Source organism: Melanostigma gelatinosum (genome assembly GCF_949748355.1).
Source record: "Melanostigma gelatinosum genome assembly, chromosome: 11".
Classification (NCBI taxonomy): domain Eukaryota; kingdom Metazoa; phylum Chordata; class Actinopteri; order Perciformes; family Zoarcidae; genus Melanostigma; species Melanostigma gelatinosum.
The window spans coordinates 10794521-10821159 of record NC_136644.1 but is presented as its reverse complement, the minus strand read 5'-3'; the positions used below and the strand labels follow the sequence as shown (position 1 = coordinate 10821159).

Here is a 26639-nt window from a genome sequence, read left to right as displayed (position 1 = left end):
GGAAAGGTCCCACAGACAGACTCTTACGTAAACAGGAAAGCACAGATGGGCTTGTTGGCAGAGGCAGTAATCCAGTTTTGTTTGGATTACAGGCACTTACAAATAATAGAGTTGAATACTACCTTTACAATGTTCAGTGTTTAAAGTGCATCATACGGGTCATTTGTGTGCTATGACATATACTTCAGCCATTGCTGCTGAGGGTTGATATATAACCCCTTTACCACTTTGTCTTGTCTTTTGTCTGTTGTGCGTAATGTTGTCATGACTTCGTCATTTCTTTTAGAACTGAAAGCTGCAATAGCCAATATTTTCATATTCACAATAGATCAAATACATGTGTAATGTGAAAGGTGTCATTTATAGGAGTAAAGCATCCTGTCAAAGCCATCGTGTCAACTGTGTCCACTTTTATATACACTCTATGATAGTAACACACCCACAGATAACCATCACCCAACTTGTATTCCCCCTCAGAACTAAAGAATATTTTCACTCATTGTTTTGGTTTCCTGGCCCACAGATATATATATATATACACGTTACCTACCCAGCACCAAACTGCAGATAAACAAAATGACCTAGCAGCTAAGGAATATAGTGGAGCATTTAGCTGCTCAGCCAGATTCTTCTTGAAGGGCTTGGTAGCAAAACGGAAACACGACTTCAAATGAAACGAACACTGCTCTGTATGTGTGGATTTGTAAATCAGCAACTTTACACATCCACTTTCCTAACTTGCTGCGCTGGACCCAAGTAAAGCTTTTCTCAGACTCAGTTGTGTATCTCAGTACCCGACCTGTTTTGGCTTGTGATCCCTTGAAACTACGATTTATGCAGCTTCCTCCGTTACCTTGACTTGAGCGAACAAAGTTTTTTTTCATGAAGTGCTTCTGTTAATTTGTCTACCGTCTGTGCTCGTCAATCATTCACCGACTGACTAGACAGACATTTAAACTAGAACACCTTCCGAAGTGCTGTCAAGGGCAAGTGATATTTGGACTCAATTATTTTTCAGTCTGACATTAAAAAAAATGACGAGTTGAAACCAAAGCTGGATGAGACTGAGGTTTGATGATCTTGGTAATGACTTTACTCAATGATAACATTCGTGTTTTTCTACAAATAACACTATTTTGTTTCTCAACAGCTCTCTGAGGTTCTGCTCAGCTCCTTAAATCAAAACCTTGTCCAGTTCACGTTGCGGCCAGGGGTCCAAGTCACCGTGTACGCAGCACACCTATCAGCAGGTAAACGAACAGAGCTGCCGGTGTATGTTTAGAGCTGCCCAGCAGGGCCTTTGTAGTTCATGTAGTAAGTGGGACAGGATATAAAGCATGCAGACTATCAGGAGACCTAAATACACTGGCCTATGGAAGCCCATTGGGGACCTTATTCAAATGAAACTTTTACACTTGAAAAGGAAAATGTAGTTTCACAATAGAATTATAATGTTCCACATGTGTTATTTGAGTAAAACCTTTCAAATGACAATCAAATAATCTAATTTTCATTTTCACATTCTAAATGGCCGTTCTATGACCAGATTCACATGACAAGAGACAAGAGTCAAACCCACATCGGACACTATTCAATCGTCAATTTGAAATTTGAAAATTAAAATGGAATAACAATGTGGCCTAGTGTTCTGTTATCGAGCCACCATTAATATCAAAGTGCAATTTTCTAACAATTTGAAAATAACATTACATTTTCAAAGACTTAACCTGCTCTCAAATGGATTATTGCATTTTCATTAAAACATTCACACAAACAACATATACATATGTGGATAATTAGGATGCTATTGTTGAAATACATTTTCATTTTTTAGTTTACATTATCATTTCAATAGAGTCCTTTACGGGCTTCCATAGTGGACAATCAGGTATATTATTCTTTTTGCTGCCCCCCGTCAACTAATAACCCTGTGTCTGATTGGCTCCCACCATGTAGCTACACAGAGACATTCAGAGAGTGAGCATCGTTACAAGTATGTGTGCCTCTTCCTATTGGGGATGCTGCTACTGTCCTAAAGAGGCTTATAAGATAAAGAGTAAGAAAAGTCCATAATACTGTATTTTAAAATGATTCATCTATGATTTCAACAGGTGTAAATGATCCTGTTGACTGCTTATTGCATGATTCAGCTGGGTGGAAATACAGGCTGTGTTGATGTGTTGTATTGCTTACATTCTGTGGCTCTTGTCTTCCTGTCTCTGCAGCGCCTCTAGTGGACACCAGCGAGAACCACAGTGGCTCTGCCATGCTAATGCTGTTATCAGTGGTGGTTTTGGGTTTAGCTGTATTTGTCATCTACAAGTTCAAGAGGTAAGGTGTTCATGAAATGTCATGTGTATATAGTCGTCACGCTGTATGTGATAGGGAGATGGTGAAAGGTGTCACAGCGTCCTGACAAAAGCTGCTGGTGAGGCTTATAGCTGCCTGTCAAACATCTTCAACAGGCAAACCCAGCGCTCCTCAGTGGAGAATTGGCTTTGGGAATCCTGTGGAGATTCTTTTGTCAGGTCATCCTTTGCAAAAGAAATGTCAGTCAGCCTTCAGCTGCTATCAATAATAAGCCCTTTAAACATGGTCAGTTGACCTTTCTGAAATGTTAAATGATGTCCAAGGTGCAGTTTCAAGGGAAAAGGGCATGAAGGATCATGCAGATGTGCGGAGACAATATAAAACTTCAGCCGTTCAGACCTTATCACGTTTAGTACTTGTGTAAATACTTATTTGCATGCATAATGTTCTTAATCATATCATCAGAAGTTACAAACAAGTTGAGTAAATAATGTGTGGTTGCAGATGGCTCCTGGTTGTTGTGTCCTTGCTCTCTTTGTCTTAGTTAGGCTGCTGTCTTTATCCTTTTGTCTCACTGTAAATCTTTCCTCAAGGAAGATCCCAGGCCTCAACGTCTATGCGCAGATGCAGAACGAAAAAGAACAAGAAATGATGAGTCCAGCTAATTCAACAGAGGGCACACCCAGTTCACAGCGGGACTTGGTGCATTCTTTGGGGATTCTGGACACAGAGTTCAACTCACGGCCCATAGGTAGATATCCACTCTGGGTTGACTCTGATCGGTCACTGGCATTTCCATTGTGTTTCCTCCATTGCTTATTTCATACCATTGTGTTTGTTGTTCCATGAGACTCATCCTGTGCTTTTTGTTGTGTGTTTCTCAGAAGTGAAATGGTCCGGTCAAGGGGTGAACGACAGCTAAGCAAAAATGAGTATGATGATTAAAAACAGCTGCTTCTCCAATGATCCCCTCAGTTCTGTCACCCTTTAAATCAACTGAGAATACAGATGAGTGACAAATTCAAGGAAAATCAAAGTCTAAGACGTTTGTTCAAAAGTCTCCCACAGCTGCGCCGCTGGGTTGAAATCTAGTGCTGTGAAAGCGTCGTACATGATTCGTCGTTTTCATATTCATCAAAGCATTTAGTAAACCTGTGTTGCCCTGTGTGGAAACATTAGCATTCGATTGATCTGTGTCTTCGCTGATTTATTCAGGTTATTCCTGTAATTTGTCACACACCTGTGTTATTCTCATATAGTGTTTGATTGTGATGACCTAACATGATGGTGTTACCCCAAACTCATTCATGAATTTATAACTACAGTCTTTTTTTCAGGGGGAGATAAACTGTGCTATATTTCTGTGGCACTATGGATATGAACATTTCGGGATTGACACTGTTATTAGGACGTATTCACATTCTATGTCCTGTTTCACAAAAATAAGACTGCACATTTTGAGAGTTGACTTAGTTATATCAGGTACCTTTCCACAGTCAGTGCGTTAACTACTGTAGATGGCGGACGGCACGCCCCCAGTTTACACAAACGGCCACGAGTACCGACACAGGAGTTAAGCAATATACTGTTGTGGACAGGGCCACCAGCAAAGCAAAGACCCACCTAAAAACAATCAACATATATTGTGGCGACGGTGGCTAAGTGGAGAGCAGGGCCGTCCTTCAATTAGAGGGTCGGCGGTTCGATCTCCGGCTCTGCTAGTCGCATGTCGATGTGTCCTTGAGCAAGACACTTAACCCAAAATTGCTCCCGTAGCTTGTGCCTACGGTGTATGGATATAATCTGAATTGTAAGTTGCTTTGGATAAAAGCGTCTGCTAAATGACTGTGATGTAATGTATTGTGTTCAGTGTACACTACTTCCCAGCATTAAGAGGCAGACAGAAAAAGTTAGCCGACAGCGATTCAGGTTTCGGTGTCGCGGCAGATACCCAAGAATTCCTCTTCCACGCGATGGTCATTATTTACCGTCCGATTAGCAACGTGAGAATGTCGTTGGCATTGAGAGACAATGTCTCACTCGATAAAAAGCAACATTTTCATCACACAGACTGTTTCCTCGCATGCAAAGTCTGCTCCAACATACTGGTCAATACTTATCAGAACACAAACAGAAACCAGAACGCTTCTGTGGTGGTGGGCGTGGGTGGCTCAGCTGTGGAGGGGGCGGAGTGTTGGAGTGGTTCGGGGAACGGTGCCGGTAAGGGACTTAATTAGGCGCAGCTGGAAGGGATCCTGATTGTCTCACTCACAGCTGTATTTAATCCCACAGTAGAGACTGAGGCAAGGGACGAACAGGACGGAAAGCTCCTGCGGCGTGTGCTTGTAGGCGAGGCAGGAGAGCACCCGGCCAGGCCCGTTAGGGTTTAAAACAATAAAGAACAATTGAAACCGTCATTCCACCGTGTGCTGGCATCATTGTGCTCCCCAGACCCACCGGGTAGCAGAGAACCTGCTACAGCTTCCAATACCAAAACCTTGCCCTGGTGCCTGCAGATATCTGCATTCATATGCAGATATCCGTTTGTGGAGATTAGCAGCTAACTGGTAAACATGGTGGAGCTTAAAGCAACTACAGAGCCAGATATTGCACTGTGGTTGAGACCAAAACAGAACTAAAAAGGAGAATAAATGTTGGACTTACATTGATTGAGTTTCCAAAAACACAACTCCAACTGAATACTAATGTTGCTCCATGTTTGCTGGATGTCTAAACTGTTTGCTAACATGTTTTCCTGAAGACATTATGTCAGATGTTGTGTTTTTTGGCTTGTTCTGCTGCCCCCACATGGCCAAAAATCAATGCATTCATGAATGCATGTTTAAAGTTTCACCTACTGTAATGCGACCGGACAAACGTTCCATATTTATTCAATTACGAGTGTAACATATCCTCTGACACCTGTTTCTTTCTCTGTCCTGTTTATCCCCAGGATGTATGAAACCTCATGTACATGTGAAATTCTCTACAGAACTCCCCACGTACATCGTCTAAACTTTGGATTGGATTACCACTCCAGCTGCGTCATGGATATATATATATATATATATTTTTTTTTTCATTTGGGACACAATGGTTTTGAGCTTTATACCTGTGCATGTTGGACCTTGCTAACACATACTGTGCTCTGTTCAAACCAGAAGAAACTGTGTACAGGTTATAATTTTCTTTCAACATATGATAGGAACCCCATACAAGTCAGATACATAATTCAGAGGGAACACCAGCATGATCTAGAGAGGGTAAAAAAATGAAATAAGTAACACTGTTTTGGTTTTGCTTACGTATCCGAAATTGGTTTGCTGTTGTATGAAGCTAACAGCAGTAGTGTATTATTTATTCATGTTATTGAAGTGAATTACACTTATTTTGTAAATCATGAATGTCTGTTATAAATTTGTGTACTTTAATAACAAGTGTCATACTAAACAGAAATGTTGTTATAAAATATGAATAGGGTACTTCAAAGCTTTTGGTCCATTGTCTCTTGGAAAGCTGATTAATGGCACAATACACATTTTCTACTGAAACATTTTCCTTTTTTCCAGATTTTAATTTATTCACAAAAATACAGGGTTTGGTTTTCTCGATAAATTCAACCTTTGCTGTTAATCTAATGCTTCCGGTACTATTCATGATACATACCAGTTTGTAAAATGTTTTGTGCTTTAGAATAAGTGACCACTCGATGCTATGACGCTACACTGCACCTTCAGGCTGCAAGTGATCAAATACAAGCATTTACACTCTTTTTCGGAATAGAGGAAGAAACAGGAGGTAACAGGAGGACTATCTCAAAAAGAAAAGTATTCCAAAGTGGTTCGCAGCCACACCCCCGATCAAAGCCAATATCCCTACTGGAAGTGGAGTACAATTTATCAAGGCTCTGATTCACGATGGCAGATGGAATGAGATACAACCACTTTGTGGGAGAATCCAAAGAGCATGGCGGCGAGAAAGAGAGAGAGAGGTGCTAAGAGAGATGGAATAGTGCTTATTGGGGCCAAGACGCATTCAGAGTGTTCTATCGGACAGAATAAGAAGAAGGTTTCATTCTTGAATACTTAATGTGGCCAGTCAAGCTCAAGGCTGGTTAAGGTTGGTGATAGATTTAGGCTAATGTCCCGGCCCTGCTCTCGAGTAGCACCCATCTTCATCCCAGCTCATTATATCACACTGTAGGAGCAAGAGAACTAGAGCGCAGATGCTACCAGGCTACACAGATGGTGAGCTTGTTCGGCGGACTGTCAAGCCCCATGGTACTGTGTGTGCGAAATCTGACAGATGTAAATGCCTGATTGATGCCTTTCAAATCTTCAGAAGCAACCTTTCCGGATCAGTTTTCCCTCTTTTTATTCTGTGGAGATGTGGGAATACAGGGAGTGTGGTTTTGTCAACTATGGATGCTCTTTTCTACGATTGTTCAGTCGTGGCTGTACAGAAATACAATCAGTAGAGAATGTAACTGTGGTCTGTACTGAGGAGCGATGATTAGACACTTGCCCGCAACACACACTGGCTGCTTTACATAGCGTTGCTTCATTTGGTCCAGTGAATACGATGCCAAGTGAGGAGTAGTTTACAGCGATTGAATTCAGACGGGACGCAAGTGAAACACAAGATGTTGAGGGATATTAGGGGAGGCAGGACTGGCCAGTAATGAAAGAATATGTAGGGGTCACAAGATCAAAAAGGAATCCAGTTGACGGTATTCATTGGTAGCTCTGTCGCGAAAATACCTGCCAAGAACATCATTATTCCGAACCCTGGGATTGCTCCTTAGATGGACTTTAAGATTGCCAGTATGAGGTAATGTTTCATACAAAGTCACGTAGACGTATGATGTAAGTGGAAGGTTGCTTACTGTACAAGATTGGACTACCAACCAGGCAATTTGGGATTTGGCCCAGAGCCTTGGGGGGACTCGAGGACGCCAGCTTTACTGTGTATGAATTAGTTTATGATAATCTATTTATTTCAATATGAATTTATTATTACTGTGTGTAGGATTAGGGGGATACATTGAAATAAATAGATTATAATATTCATATCTAAAATCAGTGTATAATCACCTGAAACTAAGAATTGTTGTGTCTTCGTAGCTTAGAATGAGTCCTTCATATCTAGATAGGGAGCGGGTCCTCACGTCTGCCATGTTTCACCGCCATGTTTTTACAGTAGCACAGTATGGACAAACCAAACACTGGCTCTAGAGAGGGCCTTTCATGTTTTTACATAACCTGAAGGCCACCGTAGTTCTCTGACATGCTTGGAAAAGGGGGGTGAGCGGAGAGGTATTTAGTTGGTTGCAATCTGCAATTAAATTGCACACACTCCTTTAAGGCCATGTTTGCATCATTACCAATTGGAAGGCCCCATCTTGTAGATTTTTTTTGATTTTAGGATGTATTATGCTACATGGAACATTTTACCACCAACTAATTACTGACTACAGAGTAGGTTACTCAAGTCCTGCTTACTTATTTACACAACGTTCAAGTCGGGTGTGTCACGATGAAGGATTGGATGTCATACAATTGCTGCTCTTCTGGTCTGTTGATGTGCATCAGTGCTAAGAAGTAGGATGATAGCGTATCCTGGCAGTGTGCTCACACGTAAAGATACAAACAGCCTAAAGCTTGATTTTTTTTTTGGAGCATGTAGGTTTGAAGTCTGAATGGTCAGGTATTTTCTCATGTTGTCACTATCGGTGCAGAACAAAGCAGTTCATTGCCAGAGGCATGTGTTGCCATGCACTGTTTCTCTTATTCAAGTCTCTGTTGCTTGTTACTAGTGCAGTGCCCGTATGGGGTGTGGCCCGTGTGGAACGGGTCGATGGCTTGACTCCCAGTGGTGCTGCTTGCAGGGTTCTGAAAAACCGCTCAGCGCTCGTTGACTTCAGGGAAGTGAGGAAGAGTTCGGTTGTAAAGTTAGTAGGTCCAGCATCCAGCGCTGCGGACAACATGTTTGACTCAGTCCGCAGAGCCCCGAAGCCCCGCCCCCTCTGCTAAACAGAGCGCTATCGCTTGTTAGCTCAAAGTTGATTGATATGTCACGTTGCACCAACTTCAGCGCTGCACATCCTTGGGCCCCCAGCAATACACCGCCAAATGCAAAGTAGATCAGATGAATGCTTCTCAAGACATACGGCGGGCGCACACACACTCTCACTGACACACACACAGATGTTAAGTTGTGCTATATAGAGTACGCTTTGAGTCTTTGAGTGGTTGTGGACAGTGCCATTGGCACACTGTAAACAGCCTGTCTCAATTTCAGAGGTTAGTATTTTTTGGATGAAGTGTGATACATTTCAATTTACAATGAAGCGTGTACATTTCAAAGCTGCATGCGAAGACGATTTTGGGAACAACTCTGGCATCCGTCTTCATTTCCACTGTAGCTGTATATGTTCCATCTGAACTTGCAGGACAGACTTTGCACTCATCGATCGAAGTGATGTATCTTGTTCCATTGCACGGTGTAAAAGGGCCATTTAACACACTGGAGGTGATTTCTGAAGATCAGCAACATCAATGAAAGATTTAGGAATGTAGCAATACAATAATGATTGGATTTTTTATGATTAAGGAAATTAAGGAATTGTTTTCAAGTTTTGCAAAGTAAGGATTTAAAGTACTGAGTAGTATTTTGTTCAAATTTAGAAAAGGGGTTCTGGCACTGATTTTAACAGCTTGAGGGAGACATACAGTAACCTGAAACCTCAGACCACAGGGAACAAAAATGACACTGCCCGGATCAGATCAGGAGGTCTGTCATGATAAAAGCCCCTTCTGCCTGTGGGTTTCATTGGGGGAGGTCAAACTGGTAGGAAGTCCTGGTACCATGAGGGATCTGGGGCCTCCTGGTTAGTGGGAGCTGGGACGCACCCGAGAGTGAAACTGAATCGAGCCGTAGATCTACTCTTTATTCCTCTCCCTCCCTCCGTCTTTCTCTCTATCTCCTCTTCCCTGCAGAGTTAGCAAGATTATTATTTTTGTAGACAAATATGAATAATAATAAAAAGAGTTTTATTACTGTACAGCTTTTGTATAAGAACACACGGTCAGGTGTTACAGTGTTTTTGTTTGACCTCAACTGTGCTGTGTGTAATTGTTTTATGCATTTATAATCATATTTATTAAATGGAAATAAGTCTGTTAACTGTGTTCTCATTTTCTTACAATATTTGTAAAGAAATACTATGTATTTGAGGAAGTAATATTCAACCTATAAAGAAAAAAAAACAAGCATGTGTTGGTATTTTATTCTACAAACATAAATATACTTATATGTTGACATTTGCAAACATGTAATAATTCAATTTGAGCTCAAATGTCCACTCAGGTTTATTTTTACAATCTTTCAATCGCAAATTGTTGTCCTCAGAGAACAGAGCTGGCTTCGGCATTCACATTTAGATCAAGTGATGACGCCTGTTTTGCTGAAGAAATCCATGAAATGTGATTGAAATTCTTGAAAAATATATTAAGGGGGGGGGGGGGGGGTCAGGGGGACTATACTATCCAGCTGTATGTAAAGTAATTCAATTGAGTGCCAGCTGCAATATTAAAGTGGTGAACACATTAATGCATCAATAAGTATAGTCCAATAATAGAATATATATTGTCCTAAAATTGGCTGTTGTACTTAATGAATACTTTTGGTAGCCTAATATGTGGTTATGCTAACACTTTGTACTTTTACTTGTGTAATATTTAGAATGCAGGACTTTTTCTTGTAAGAGAGTATTCTACACTGTAGGATTACTGATTTGATACGAGTACTTCTTCCACCTCTGTATGTTAAGATTAGTTTACTGAAATCGTTTTTACAGTAGCACAGTATAGACAAACCAAACGCTGGCTCTAGAGAGGGCCTTTCAGGTTTTTACAGAACCTGAAGGCCACCGTAGTTCTCAGACATGCTTGGAAAAAGGGGGTGAGCGGAGAGGTCCCACACACACAATTTTCAGATACAGTTCATGCAGTCTAGTCCATGTACTGTTCATCTCTCCATTATCTGCTGTCTGTCTGACTCTCTCCTCTGTGACTTTAAGAGAGAGTTTTCACAAATGTTTACAGATTTAGTTCGTCTTGGAGAGACACTGTAACTCTGGCCACCTCTTGCTCAAAAGTAGTGCTTAACTATATTTCTCTGAATCTTAAATTGAGTTGGATGCTACCAAAATGATCCCTGTACTTATAGGCGATAGCACTGAAACCGTGTAAAATAAAAATCTCCAAAAGTTTGAATGTTTGCACAAGCACTTTTATAAGCTATAGTATTTATCTCTAAATTATTCAAAGACAACTTTCTTGGGAAAAATTTAAGCAATCTAACAGTAATTTTACTGGAATATAGAAAAAAAAGTTCTGTGCTCTCTTTCCCTCCTCTGCCGAAAGTAGTTTGGACAACTTTGTCGAGCAGAAAGGATACTCTTATAAATAGGGATGAGGAACCGAGTGCGAGTCATTAAAGACGAAGATGTTAATTTTGACATGGACATAACCTTAACAAGTTTCAGTGCAGAATATAATGATGCTGAACTGAGTGATAGTGCATAAAGAATATAAGTAATTATAGCAGGCTCTTTTACGCATATTTATGTGGTGCCTAAAATAGCTGTGGTTGTGGTTGGAGCAGCAGTGGTGATAATGATGACGGCCACAGCAACTAACACAGACTGATCGTTTGACTGATCCATATCGATGCGGCCGGTGTACAGTCATCGGTTGAAGCATTCAGACAACATAATACCATCTGATCAACGATGATGATGTCACTCATGGGAATGAGTCATCACAGTCCAGCTGATGCACATATCCAGAGGCCTTTATTGTCCTTAAGAGAAGACACAGAGAGGCCACAGGGCAGTGTCATTACTGATGTGTACTGGTGCTGCTGCTGCTGACGAGAGTCAGAAAGGGTGGTCTGGAATGGACTGAGGAGGGGGTGGTGGGGTGGCGGTTGGTTGATGGGCTCTTTAATCGCTCTCTGCCAGAAGATGCTTGGGAGCCCGGTGGAGAGAGAAGATTACCAACAGATCAATTCCAAAACAGGGCTGGCTTTGCTGACATCTCAAGGTAGTGTACCGCAGTGTCCCTGTGGGCCACGGCTGCCAATACAGGCTGCTATTACTGTGGATTTAATGTGAAGGAGACTCACACAGAGTAGAGGAGAGGCTTTTGGGAGAGGGAAATAGCGGAAGAATTATACAGAATGCTACGGTTTAACAAGGGTAGGACTCCTACTATGGCTAAGTTACAGCTGCACCAGGCTAGATTAAGTCTGCAACAGAAAAATAGAATGAAGAATTATTGAGATGTCATGTATGGTCACGTTGCAGGTAACTGGAGAGCAGATACAAATAAAAGTGAAAGTACTCTGCTACCTCACCAAGTCCACACTGTCAATATGAATCATAACAGAACATATAAGAGGAGATGAATCTGTTTAAAAAAATACACATCACTAGACTCATGGGATACATTTAGCAGACAATGTATGCAGTTAAGTGCTTAAGTATATGAGAAAATAAGTGTTTAAAAACAACGTTATTTCAAATCAAAATCCACTGTCCAAAATCCACTTTTTTCTCTGACTTTCAGCCACATCTTATGGTCTTCACCAGTAAATGTAAACACATGACCTATGACAGCTGAGCCAACAACTTTTCTAATGACGAGAGTAAATATGGTTGTAAGGTCCAACAGGCCTCGAGTAATTTAATCACTCGACTACTTAGTCTCATTCCCTACTCAAAGACCGATAGTTGGTCAGCGCCCCTCGCCAACGCACATTCACTTAACTCCAATATAAACCCACACGTTAGTATCCAACGTATCATACAAACGGTTCGTATATTTTACACAAAGTTACTCCTCGTTTTTTTATGCATTTTACTGTGAAAGCCAGTTTTACCCTCATTACCTGCATACAGCCTTTTCAAAATAAAATGTGGTCTTCACAGGAAACAACTCAGTTAGGTTTTGGGAAAAGATCGTCGTTTGGCAGCAAAAAGGTCTGTTTGTTGGACTGATCCACCGCCCCGTGCGCTGTTTTGGCTGATTAAACTTCTTTAGTCATGATTACGTGGATAATATACAAATCATTTTGTGGTACAGGCCTATCTACTGACGCAGTATAATGAGCAAGATAGTCCACACACGGTTGGTGGAAAAGGGAGGTGGATGAGTCAAATGTCCAGGTGACCGATGTTCTTGTCCCGAGCAAAACTAAAACTAAAAGTGACATTTTGTCACAGTGGTCATTAGCCATGCGAGTCTTTATTGTCGTGAGTCACATTAATCATCTCATATCAATGCTGTTGAGTTGTTAGTCAGTCAAGTTAACGTCAACCTTTTCTTCCTAAACCTAACTACGTGATTTTGTTGCCGTTACCTAACTTCCTATGAAGACAGAAGTTTATTTTGAAAAGACACCATTCAGGTAACAATATATTGTAATGTTCCACTTACAGAGTCGGAGACAGGGTCCTTTCAATAGGTTTATTCAACACAACCGTCACTCTTATTTCCGAGTCTCTAGCGAACATTAGTCGTCGAACTACTCCAGTGTTACACAACAACAACACTCCTTCCGGTTCCGGTCTAACCCCACCATCACTAGCTCCCGACACAGAACCGGCAAACCCACTTTACAGGGTCGCTACAATATAAAAATACAAAAATGTTGATAGACTCACGGGATATATATATATATATATATATATATATATATATATATATATATATATATATATATATATATATATATATATATATATATATATATATATATATATATATATATATATATATATATATATATATATATGGAACTATTGTATTGTTTGCTCTCTCTCTCTTTTGAACAAGTTTAACATCAATTCTATGTTCAACATTTGGTGTGTATGCCATATACCGTGAAAGTGCATTGCATTTATCAAAGAACACAAATACACATATTTTGATTTAGCCGTGTCATTATGAGAATTGGATTATGTGAACCATGAATAATGAGATTTAGCTCATACGTCACAATGCTATAGAATCACACACAAAGACCCCATAATTCTCATAATTATGAGATTCATATCTCATAATTAACAGATAATAATTAACAGATACATTTCATATTAAAATTATTTTGGTCAAGGTAAGGTACAATACTGTAAAAACTGTCGTCCTCTTTTTGTCATTCACATGAGAGCAAGCAGAATGATTTTACTAGAATGTGACCTGAAAAGCGCAACACAGAGTACAATCGACTGCAGAGAGACACAGCCACTAAAGGCCTCTGTGAGCTTTAGTTTCAGTATGGGTAAGATGGAAAAAAATTACTTCTCCCCCTACCCGGTGTCCCAAAAAGGACACCTCTCTCTGCATGAAGTGACACTTATCCGGGTGCAGCTTCAGGCCTGCTGCTCTGATCTTTTCCAGCACCACCCGTAGTGACGCCAGGGCTTGCTCGAATGAGTGAAAATGAGAAAAAATGACCTTTACATTATATAACTGGTCTCTCCTGCATGCGTCTGTGCACCTGAGCTACCTGTCTCATTCAAATTAAAACTATGTTAAAAGTGATTTTAAGTTTTGGAGCAAAAAATATGAATCTATTCTGATTACTTTGCCTTTCCTGGACAAGATGTATCACCTTTTATGTAGATCAGTGTCACGCCAGGGTCAAGCAATTCTTCCCATTTGTTTTAAAATACCTGAAGTAGTTACTGTAAAGTTAGACGTTGCTACAAGAATACCACAATTGATGCCACACATGTGTATTTCTATTTTCACTGTCTAGATGTAGCAAATTCCACTCCTTTACAAACCTATTAGTTACTTTTTTTATTATTATGGTATATACCTTCAGCTTATAATAACCAATGTCTCTTTCATTTCCCAATATGTTTCTTAGGCCACCATTGATAATGTCAGATGCAATGACTTGTGACATCAGCACTGCAGGAACTAATTGCCTGGAGAGTAAAAACTGAGATTGAAGGACAGGAGGACAGTCTGTTACTGGAGCTGCAGGGTTCTGTGCATGTGTCATTTGTGGATATGTGTGCGTTTGGCATAGTGGGGTGTGCGTGCACGTGTTACTAGCCTGTTAAGATGTTTTCAGTCTTTACTGTGGTTTGCATAAACCAGGATAAGTGCTAACCAAATTACAAGATGTACAGATGTCGATGGTTTCATTTGACGGGCTTGTCGCCATGTTACCAGAGTGACGTTTGCAGTAAAAGAGGGGGGTGCACTCGTTTACAGTAGACGCAGGGTAGCAGCAAAGTGCTTAAATCCTCATGACAGGATTTTTCTTTAGACCTCCTTTGACCCCATGTGGGTTACAATGGCAGAGTGGCGCTGTCTGTATTCCAGCATGGTGACTCCACGGGATTTTTTGTTGAAAACTTAAGTCAAAATATGAGATAATCATATCTTGTCATGTTTGTAGTGACTAAAACTCGCAAGACTTTTACTTTTGGAGCTGATATCCATCTGTTGGCCTTCAGTCAGTTTGTTCCTGACAGTTATTGAGCTTTTTTTTCTGTTGTGAAAACAAAATACTTTAGGAACAAAATGGCCCAATCCCAATGTCCCCCCACGCAGGCGTTAAAACCTGAACCCTCAGAGACTTAACTGATGTCACCCGGTAAACGGTTGAGTATGAGAGCCTGCAAGGGCTTGAAATGGGACAGCACTTTGTTGATACATAATACGTTACCTTGGCACCGTCATAATATGTGTCATAATACAGACATGGACAAAATTGTTGGTACCTTTCCGTTAAGGAAAGAAAAACCCACAATGGTCACTGAAATAACTTGAAACTGGCAAAAGTAATGATAAATAAAAATGTACTGAAAATGAACTAATACACATCAGACGTTGCTTTTGAATTGTGGTTCAACAGAATACATTTAAAAAGCAAACTAATGAAAATGGCCTGGACAAAATTGATGGTACCCATAACAAAATATTTTGTTGCACATCCTTTTGAGGCAATCACTGCAATCAAGCGATTTCTGTAACTCTCAATAAGACTTCTGCATCTGTCAACAGGTATTTTGGCCCACTCATCGTGAGCAAACGGCTCCAGCTGGCTCAGGTTTGACGGGTGCCTTCTCCAGACTGCATGTTTCAGCTCCTTCCACAGATGTTCAATAGGATTTAGATCAGGGCTCATAGAAGAACAGTCAAATGCTTTGCTCAAGCCACAACGTTTCTGGGAGAATGTCCTTTGGACAGATGAGACAAAACTAGAGCTTTTTGGCAAGTCACAACAGCTCTATGTTTACATAGCTGGGCCGGCCATGCATGTGAGCGTGTGTTTTAGTGCTGTTGGGATCTAAAGGAGCGTGTTTGGCTTATCAGCATTTAAGAAACTGAATTCTTGACATCAATAGAATTATTGATGTATGTAACAATTATTAATGATTATTAATATAAACGGGGCACCACCCTGCGAACAGGGACCAATAACCAAACGATAAAACTAAGTCTCATAATTAGTAGTCACTCATAATGTCAATAGTCTGCGTATGACTACACATTCAGTGACAGTGAAGGTTTTTAAGTTCGAGCACCGGCTACTACATACAGTCTTATCAAATACATATGCACAAGTAATCACAGACGACTGCTCCTGAAAGTATAACAGAGTTTATTGAATCAAAATAATAAATGATCAAATCAATTAATATTGCAACCAACAAACGTTATCATACAATTTTATATGCCTAAACTAAAGAATGAATAAAATGGATGAGAGTGTATGTCTGTGTGTGTGTGTGTGTGTGTGTGGGTCTGTGGGTGAAAAGGAGGGAGTCTTACAGCTACGCTAAAGACTACAAAGATGGCGGCGTCGAGTGACGCTGGCCAAAGGGGAGGGGCCTTAAGAACTACAGCTAAAAACTACAAAGATGGCGGAGTCGAGGGACCCGGACAAAATGGCAGTTAGGCTGCTGTATGTACTCACGTGTGCCTGGGCAGCATGTGATGTGAGGCGCTCGTTTGAACGAGGTTCCCCAGGAGTAGAACTAGGAGCTATGTGTATGTGCGTGTTTCGTGAAAGGAGGAACGAGAAAAAAGGTGGGGGCTCATGGATCAGACTTCTGCGTGCTGTCCGCGTTGTAGTGATAATGGGGGTGTCTGGCGTATCGTACATAACGTGCCGTTGTCGGTAGAACTGCCAGCAGTTATGTACAATAGCCGAGATTCCACACTTCACTCACAGAGCTGATTTAATGAGCAGAGAATACTACACGAAGTGTAGTAAAACCAATGAAAAGAAATCAAATAAATCCCAAGCAAACAGTCATAGTTGATACACGAATACAGCGGAGCTTCTCTGCTCCGTAATGATTGCGTAATACCTCAATATCACGCGACAGTCTTAAACACACAAAAACACGGGAATATCAACATATAAATGAATGGCCTGAATTAAACTTACGTTAATTTAAGCTAAGCTATGCCCAAATGCCAAGAATCTTACTTGTAGATGCTTCGTTGCAACGTTGAAGGGTTCGTGAGCAAAGTTGTCCTTTTTCTTCGAGAGGAAGGGGGGGGGGGGGTGCTTCTCAGCGCGGCGTTGAGCTGGCGCTGTTTCGGTCTGTCGTGGCGTGGCTCGGCTGGAGCAAACGCAGACGTGATCGGTCCTCGCGGCAGGGAGGGTGATCTAATTTCGGCTGACGGCGTGGTCCGTGCGTCTTACCGGGAATCGTCGGTGAAGGAGGGAGGCGTTGTCGTCTTTCCTTCGCCGGAATGTGTGCACCAAAAGAAAAAGAAACAAAAAGCGCTGAACTGATCGCTGAAGCAGATTCGTTATCGCGGGCTGTTTCATCCAGCGAAACGGCTTGTCAGGGTTTGAGTAGGGTTGAAGGGCCGTTGCTTCCTCGTGGCCTCGTGCGCTGGCGGGGCAAGCTGGACTCTCTGTGGCCTGGCCGGGGGGGGGTCCGGGCGAAGAGAGCGCGGTGTGCTCCCTGTTCGACGGAGGTCGAAGGGAAAAAGCTGGTTCTTCTGTGGCCTGGACGGGGGTGTCCGAGCGAAGAGCCTTGTGTGCCTCCTGTTACCCCGGAGGGAGAGTTGGAAAAAGCTGGATTCTCTGTGGCCTGGACGGGGGGGGGGGTCCGGGCGAAGAGAGCGGTTGTGTGCCTCCTAACTCAACCGAGGTCGAAGGGGGAAAGCTTAGAAGTGTGAACTAAAAACAGTTTTATAGAACATCGGCTGAACCACAGGGGTCCTGGGGTCTCCTGGCCTTCGGCCAATGAGACTGCAGCGGTTACCATGGTTTTTTTGGGGGGGGGGGGAATTCACACCTGAGTGTGAAATCCCTTTGCTCTTATCAACTACAAATCAGGATGAGACCTTTGCTTGAAAAAGTTAAGGCCTGATTTTCTTTGTCCACAGCACATGTTTAAGCCACATGGTCAGAGCCCAACATCCCCCCTTTGTTCTGAAGAGCGAGGCGTTGGCTTCGGTCTTTAGAGCAAACCAAGGGCTGGCATGTGCATCCATGTGGTGGGGAAACCTGAAGAGGTGAGACAGTCCAAGTGTTCCTGAGACCAAAAGCAGTGGTTAAAACAGGCAGTGTTCATTGTTCATAGAGTTCAAGGTTCATAGTGGTCAAGTTCATGGTGTTCAAGTTCAGAGTTCATTGGCATCTGGGCAGATGACTAAGGTGGCATCTGGGCAGATGACTTTAACTACTTCTACCTACATCTACTATCATACACAATTCAAATCATAGGTGAGCAAAACATTATTCCCAAATAATTCAATCGCTATTATGATGTTGTGATAATCTAGCATTGTGGCACAGTGTCAAAGAAAGTAACAACCCAAATAAAACAAAACACAAAACACAAAAGAGAGAGAAGGAAAGAATAGAAAGACAAGAAGCAGGTGAGGGGCAAACAGTGGTTACTGGTTCAACTCCTAGACAGGACTGGAGTCCGTCGGCGGAGCAGTCGTAGGTTGGCTACGTGGTGTTATGAATAGGAGGGAATCCAGTTTGTCTGTCGCTTCTGGATCTATTAGTACATGATATGTGCGTCTATCTCTCTCTAATCGGTAGATTTAGAGCGAGTCCTGTGTCTAAGTTTTAGAATCTATCGATATTGGAGTTGCGTTGCCAAGACTATAGGCCAGAGGTACCTGTGAGGGTTGCATAACAGTAGTGGTAGCAGATTTACAGATTTCTTAGCACGGCTAGTGTGACTAGCTAGGCTGGTCTTTCGCTGCTCCAGCTGTTGACAGCTGAGCCTTCTCGGATGAGGTCCTGGGTTAAATCTGACTGCTACGGCAGAGGTTATGTCTTCTCTGGTTACTTCTGGTAGAGTCTATAAAGCATGCAAAGGGTTCTCTATGAGAGTGGAGCATCAGTTTACAGTCACAATGGTTTGTCAGGTCATGCAACTGTTCTGGTTGAAGTTGGATGTGTTCGCGGTTAGTGCATGTCTACAGGGTGAGTTGAAGCATGCAGTTAAACGTTAGTAGTCAATAGTAAGCTGCCATTCTGCCGGTTGGTTTCGGCACTGGCGAGATTAGAGTGTACTTCCTGTGAAGTGCATCTCTCTAAGTTTCTGTTGTCAGAGATCCCACCCCCCTCGCGCTGTTCAAGTGGCGAGGGCAGATATCCCACGTTACCGTCAGCACTCAGGGAAACGTCGCGAACAGTTTCACTCTGGAGTGTGTCATGGCGGGCTGGTGATATCTCCCTCCCCCCACCCTCCTAATTAGAGATGGAGACAGGTCCGGCGCACAGGTCAAGTTCAGTTACCTACGGCACTGGCGACTTGACAGAACCGGCCGATGACCCGGCTGAAAGAAGGCGGTGGCTTCGTTGAACAAGCCGGAGGTGGCTCATGCTGAGAGAGCAGGAGAACAAGGCTTAGTTGACGTAAGATTTTACGAGCTAGGGTGCTCGAAGGGCCTCTAAGGTTGTGGCACCCTAGAGGTGTATGCGAAAAGGTGGGGGAACACATGAGGCTCGTTTCTGACCCGGAGTCGGGTAGAGCAAGAGTGTTATGACCCCCCAGTAAGACTGAAAAATATGTATAGATTTATACATACCGGGCATTGCCTTTGCGAGCAAGGTCGCCCAAGAAGGTCGAAGAACGAGGTGCGAAATGGGAGTGGTCGTTTCCGGAAGTGTGCAGAGTTCTCTTCCCCCCCCCTACCACGTCGACTTGGCAGCAGGGGGAAAGGTCACTTGGCTTAGTCAGGTGAGCTGCGAGTCAGCGTTACCTGATGTGTTGCCCTTGAGGGTGTCTTTCACCCCCCTGGTTCCGTTGGTCTTTCGACCGCCAGGGTCGTTTGTTCCTCGGGGGTGACCAGGGCTCGCTAGGCCAAGTCCTCTCGTCGTCTTCCGACGCTAGGTCGGAGTCGCTCGACTGTTGGATGCCTAAGACTATGGCGGTGTCTTCGTACCGATTTGTCGGCCGTCCGCGTGTCTTCCATGCAAGTTGCGCATATTTCCTAATCTCTGGCAGGGTGAGGTTACTCGTTCTGCAGTGCATAGTAACATCGTATCTCACATTGTCGTGGAGATTGTGCAGGAATAGCGACTTGAAGGCATGGTCTTCTTCTAGGCCTGGGGCGTTACGTCCTTGGAAGTACGCAGATCTCAAGCGCCTGAAGTAGTCTCTCGGAGACTGTAGCCTTTCCTGGGAAATGGCAAAGGCGCCGAGGGTGGCAGAAGCTGGGTCGTTGTACAAGGAGTACTCCTCCCTAAGGGCGTGACAAAGGGATGAATAGCAGTCGCGGATGCTCGGCTGGAGCGTTTCCACGAAAGCGTGGACGCTTCGCGCTGTGGTTTTCCGCACTAGCTTTAGCTTTTCGCGCGATGAGGGGCGCGATAGGTCGAGGAGGCAGCGATCGATCTCCCTTAGGTAGTCATCGATGCTCGAGTCGTGATTATCGGGATTAAAGCGCTCTACGTCTTTTACCAGAGACTCAATCTGTCGAGTTCGCAGGCCTCCAAGGTTGATGGGGCCTGAGCCGTCCGAGTCGTCTGAGTCTCCATACTCGCGATGGTGGTAACGACTATCATCCTCCCTCCCTGAGGGGGATGGGGTCAGTTCTTGTCGCGCGCGTGAACTGCGTGGAGGATTGCGGTCGCCTGAGGTGGTTTTGAAGCCACCTGGGCCGACTAGGACCTGGTGTTGGTCCTCTCTCCTCCTGGTTGGGGATGTCGCCTTCAAGAAATGCAAGGTGGTTCGGGTCTCGGGGAATGAAGGAGCCGAGACCAAGAAATGACTGGGCTGAAAGGCTCGATAGGGGGTAGCAGTACCTACCGGGGTTGCTGGAACACCTTGAAGCGCTTTCAGTTTGTCATCACTCTCTGATGCTTTAGAGAGTTTTAGGTTGACCTCTCTGAGGTCACTGCGCAGGCTACTATTTTCTGACTGTAGGGCTCTACAGTCACGTGACAACTCCTGAACCTCTGTTCGGAGTGTCCAGATCTCGCGTTGCTGCTCGTCGCTCTGTGCCCGGGTTCGGGCAGCTTGCAGCTGCATTTTCTGATGATAGATGAGCAGTATTTCGCCGATTACGTCCTGAATCAGGCGTTCTCTGTTACCTGCTGGGTTATTTACATAAGCCACCAGCTGCTCTAATTGCTCGTCACATAGGACAGCAGTGTATTTTGCAAAGTACTCTCTTTCCTTTGCTGTGAGTCCGAGGACATCAGCCACCGCATCTCGTAATGCGGTGTCTTCTGGAGCTACAGCTCCAGGAATGGGGGATTTCTCGTTGCTCATTCTCTCTAATGAGTGCGACTCCCAGTAGTTGTTAATTCCCTAGTGTTAGAACGGAAACTGTTAGTGTTTACGGTTCTCAGTGAAATGTCTAGTTCTGTAACTTAGGATTTCTACTGTTAGATGTTAATTACTGTTAGTGTTACGGTTCATGCAGGCGCACAGTGAAATGTCTAGCTCTGTGACTTACGTTTCTACTGTTGCTGCTCTGAGGTATCACTACTGCTTTGCAGCCAGAGGTGCGAAAATGCTAATGTGGTTTAGCACTTTGGGCCTGTGACAGCTGTGTGTAACTTCTTTGGAGGGATTTAAGAAGACAAGCAAGGTATTACAAATAAAACGATCAAATCTACTACACAGCTGGCTGTTAGTTTAAGAAATGAAACGAATAATTAAACCTGGAAACGAAATAAAATTTCGAGAAGGGAATTAAAGATTAAGATTAAAAATCTGGATTTAAAATCAAAAATCTAATTACAATAAGACAATATTTTGAAGATCAAAGCCTACCTATTTTGGGAAATAAGTTTCAGGAATTTGGATCATTCAAAAGAAGAAAAAAAATAATTTTTCGAAAAAAATATTTTTTGGAAAATTAATTATTCAAAAATAATTATGGATTAATGTGCATATATACTGTAACAGAACTGGAATAACGTACCCTCACACGGGGCACCATTATGTTGGGATCTAAAGGAGCGTGTTTGGGTTATCAGCATTTAAGAAACTGAATTCTTGACATCAATAGAATTATTGATGTATGTAACAATTATTAATGATTATTAATATAAACGGGGCACCACCCTGCGAACAGGGACCAATAACCAAACGATAAAACTAAGTCTCATAATTAGTAGTCACTCATAATGTCAATAGTCTGCGTATGACTACACATTCAGTGACAGTGAAGGTTTTTAAGTTCGAGCACCGGCTACTACATACAGTCTTATCAAATACATATGCACAAGTAATCACAGACGACTGCTCCTGAAAGTATAACAGAGTTTATTGAATCAAAATAATAAATGATCAAATCAATTAATATTGCAACCAACAAACGTTATCATACAATTTTATATGCCTAAACTAAAGAATGAATAAAATGGATGAGAGTGTATGTCTGTGTGTGTGTGTGTGTGTGTGGGTCTGTGGGTGAAAAGGAGGGAGTCTTACAGCTACGCTAAAGACTACAAAGATGGCGGCGTCGAGTGACGCTGGCCAAAGGGGAGGGGCCTTAAGAACTACAGCTAAAAACTACAAAGATGGCGGAGTCGAGGGACCCGGACAAAATGGCAGTTAGGCTGCTGTATGTACTCACGTGTGCCTGGGCAGCACGTGATGTGAGGCGCTCGTTTGAACGAGGTTCCCCAGGAGTAGAACTAGGAGCTATGTGTATGTGCGTGTTTCGTGAAAGGAGGAACGAGAAAAAAGGTGGGGGCTCATGGATCAGACTTCTGCGTGCTGTCCGCGTTGTAGTGATAATGGGGGTGTCTGGCGTATCGTACATAACGTGCCGTTGTCGGTAGAACTGCCAGCAGTTATGTACAATAGCCGAGATTCCACACTTCACTCACAGAGCTGATTTAATGAGCAGAGAATACTACACGAAGTGTAGTAAAACCAATGAAAAGAAATCAAATAAATCCCAAGCAAACAGTCATAGTTGATACACGAATACAGCGGAGCTTCTCTGCTCCGTAATGATTGCGTAATACCTCAATATCACGCGACAGTCTTAAACACACAAAAACACGGGAATATCAACATATAAATGAATGGCCTGAATTAAACTTACGTTAATTTAAGCTAAGCTATGCCCAAATGCCAAGAATCTTACTTGTAGATGCTTCGTTGCAACGTTGAAGGGTTCGTGAGCAAAGTTGTCCTTTTTCTTCGAGAGGAAGGGGGGGGGGGGTGCTTCTCAGCGCGGCGTTGAGCTGGCGCTGTTTCGGTCTGTCGTGGCGTGGCTCGGCTGGAGCAAACGCAGACGTGATCTGTCCTCGCGGCAGGGAGGGTGATCTAATTTCGGCTGACGGCGTGGTCCGTGCGTCTTACCGGGAATCGTCGGTGAAGGAGGGAGGCGTTGTCGTCTTTCCTTCGCCGGAATGTGTGCACCAAAAGAAAAAGAAACAAAAAGCGCTGAACTGATCGCTGAAGCAGATTCGTTATCGCGGGCTGTTTCATCCAGCGAAACGGCTTGTCAGGGTTTGAGTAGGGTTGAAGGGCCGTTGCTTCCTCGTGGCCTCGTGCGCTGGCGGGGCAAGCTGGACTCTCTGTGGCCTGGCCGGGGGGGGGGTCCGGGCGAAGAGAGCGCGGTGTGCTCCCTGTTCGACGGAGGTCGAAGGGAAAAAGCTGGTTCTTCTGTGGCCTGGACGGGGGTGTCCGAGCGAAGAGCCTTGTGTGCCTCCTGTTACCCCGGAGGGAGAGTTGGAAAAAGCTGGATTCTCTGTGGCCTGGACGGGGGGGGGGGGTCCGGGCGAAGAGAGCGGTTGTGTGCCTCCTAACTCAACCGAGGTCGAAGGGGGAAAGCTTAGAAGTGTGAACTAAAAACAGTTTTATAGAACATCGGCTGAACCACAGGGGTCCTGGGGTCTCCTGGCCTTCGGCCAATGAGACTGCAGCGGTTACCATGGTTTTTTTGGGGGGGGGGGAATTCACACCTGAGTGTGAAATCCCTTTGCTCTTATCAACTACAAATCAGGATGAGACCTTTGCTTGAAAAAGTTAAGGCCTGATTTTCTTTGTCCACAGCACATGTTTAAGCCACATGGTCAGAGCCCAACAGTGCATGTTACTGCACGTGAGCGTGCCCCACAGGTTAGCTAATGCTCTTGCTGTCATCCAGTGGTTACAGCTGATAACGCCATCCAGACCAACAGCGTCGTTGTGAAACAATGTAGCACCCACTGGTTCCCCGTCTGGTAAACACTAAGCCAGGGGTGGGCAATTGTTTTCCCCAAGGGGCCACATGAGAAACAAGGACTGTTGTGGAGGGCCGGACCAATAGACTGAACTCAATCAATTAACTTTGTGTGGGTCCATGTTGGAGTCGATGGCAATGAGAAGGCGGATAAAGCAGCAAAAAGGGCTTTGAAGAGTGGGAAAAATAACGTGAATGTAAATATAAGTAAGTCAGAAGCTAAAGTGGTGATTAAGGGACAAATCAAAAAGATATGTCAGAACAAATGTAATGAATGGAGTAAAGGAAGATATCTGTTTAAAAATAAACCATTGGTTGGGAGCAGGATCTAGTGGACAAACTAGAAAAGAGGAGATGTTTATGACAAGACTAAGGAATGGCCATACTGGTCTGAACAGTTCCCTCTATGTTATTAGAAAGCATAATAATGGAACGTGTAAATTTTGTGGAGAAGAAGAAACTGTGGACCATGTTTTATTGTCCTGTCAGAGGTACGAGTCAGCGAGAGAAGTTTTGAAAAAAGGTCTAAGAGAGATTGGAGAGGAAAGCTTTAGTGACAAATGTTGGAAACCTTTTCTGGAATATTTAGAGTCAACCAGATTAATGAATAGAATTTGAGAAAAAAATGAATTATTATTTATTTTTTCTATGTCTATAGATATTTATATATATATATATCTTTATTCATTTACACACATATGTATGTATGTGTGTATATATGTATATGCAGTGGTGTATAGTAACGAAGTAGAAATACTTCGTTACTGTACTTAAGTAGTTTTTTTGGATATCTGTACTTCACTGTTTATATTTCTGTTGACTTTTACTTTTACTGCACTACATTTTGCAAAGAAAAGTGATACTTTTACTCAGATACATTTCCCCTGAACCCTTCGTTACTCGCTACAAAATCAAATCTATCTTTAGAAAAAAAATGAATCATGAGACCAGCGTCGGGGACTGTGGTGGAACAGAGACTGCAAGCAAGCAGGTTTGGTGAATCAGTGGTCCTAGCTTGCAAGTTAAATCATTGGTGAATCACGTTAATGCGCAATTGCAAACAAGTGCTCTCAAAGCCGCAGCGTTTTGATTCCCAGTGATGCCCAGGATGCTATATGCTATAGCTAGCGAGCGACTACATGAGTATAATTCCACACAGGACGGGTGGGATGAGGAGAGGTGGATGGGTCAAACAAACACTGGTGTTTCCTCCAGGAGGCCGCAGTTTGTGCCGTGTGTGAAACGAGAAGCCAATGTTGATTTATTTGTGACGTGACTTCCGTACTTAAGCAACGCCACTTCCATAGATATTTTAACGCAAACCACGATCTTTTCCGAAACCTAACTAAGTAGTTTCATCGCCTAAACCTTAGTTGTGAAGATGGAAGTTAATTTTGAAAAATAAAGTATGCATGTAACAAGTGAAAACAGACTCATGTTGTTGGACTTTTGCAGGAAAAATGCACGAAAAATGAGAAGTAACTTTTCGTAAGATATCAATAAAACGGGGATGAATTTATATCATTGTATAAAGAGAGTGACATGAGAAGATCAATCTCATGTCTGTAAATTAAATCAGCTATAAACACTTTTAAAGAGATTAGTGACTCGTCTAAAACATTTAAAAAAGGAATAACTTCAATAGACTCATTCTATACACTGTAGCTTTTTACATTCCAATAGAATATGAATAAGTTACATTATAATACAATGTAACTTCTTTACATTCTATTAGAATTGTCTTTTGAAGATGAACAGGACATTTTTCAGTTTCAAGTAATGACTGGGTTGTTACTTTCGGTGCTGCTTTAGTATTGATCATGTTTTGATATTTGAATCAATTTGTGGACAATCAGATGGAGTTATGATGGTAGCAGTCGCCCAATTTCAGATTCAGCTTGAGCAAAACCTTTGCCGATTGTGTTCACATCAGGCCCATAGGGGTTTACAAGGCAGGTGTCCTTTCTCAAAACACTCACCTGATGCATCAAATGGATATGTTTTGCTGAACATAATATTGTGCATTTGCCCTCTACTGCTGAATCACGAATCGTGTGTCACTGTCCATGGTGCTGAATCACGAATGTGTGTCACTGTCCATGGTGCTGAATCAAGGATTGTGTGTCACTGTCCATGGTTCTGAATCAAGGATCATGTGTAGACAGTGGTCCATGGTGCTGAATCACGAATCGTGTGTCACTGTCCATGGTGCTGAATCACGAATGTGTCACTGTCCATGGTGCTGAATCAAGGATCATGTGTAGACAGTGGTCCATGGTGCTGAATCAAGAATTGTGTGTCACTGTCCATGGTGCTGAATCAAGATCTTGAGTCACAGTCCATGGTGCTGAATCACGAATCGTGTGTCACTGTCCATGGTGCTGAATCACGAATCGTGTGTCACTGTCCATGGTGCTGAATCAAGGATTGTGTGTCACTGTCCATGGTGCTGAATCAAGGATTGTGTGTCACTGTCCATGGTGCTGAATCAAGCGTCGTGCGTCTGTCCATGGTGCTGAATCAAGCGTCGTGCGTCAGTCCATGGTGCTGAATCAAGGATCATGCGTCACTGTCCATGGTGCTGAATCACGAATCATGTGTCACTGTCCATGGTGCTGAATC

The 26639-nt window shown here is 43.0% G+C and overlaps 1 protein-coding gene across 1 annotated transcript in view; it reads left to right on the top strand.

The window, feature by feature from the left end:
• sorcs1 (sortilin-related VPS10 domain containing receptor 1) overlaps positions 1–5325 on the top strand; it is a gene marked incomplete at both ends in the record, with an annotated part of 180885 nt that extends 175560 nt beyond the window's left edge. The window contains 4 exons of the mRNA XM_079277758.1: positions 1151–1250; positions 2226–2331; positions 2904–3061; positions 5264–5325. Of these exons, the coding sequence (XP_079133884.1) occupies positions 1151–1250; positions 2226–2331; positions 2904–3061; positions 5264–5325 (426 nt within the window). The remainder of the gene's footprint in view (positions 1–1150; positions 1251–2225; positions 2332–2903; positions 3062–5263) is intronic.
• Positions 5326–26639: the final 21314 nt, after the last annotated feature.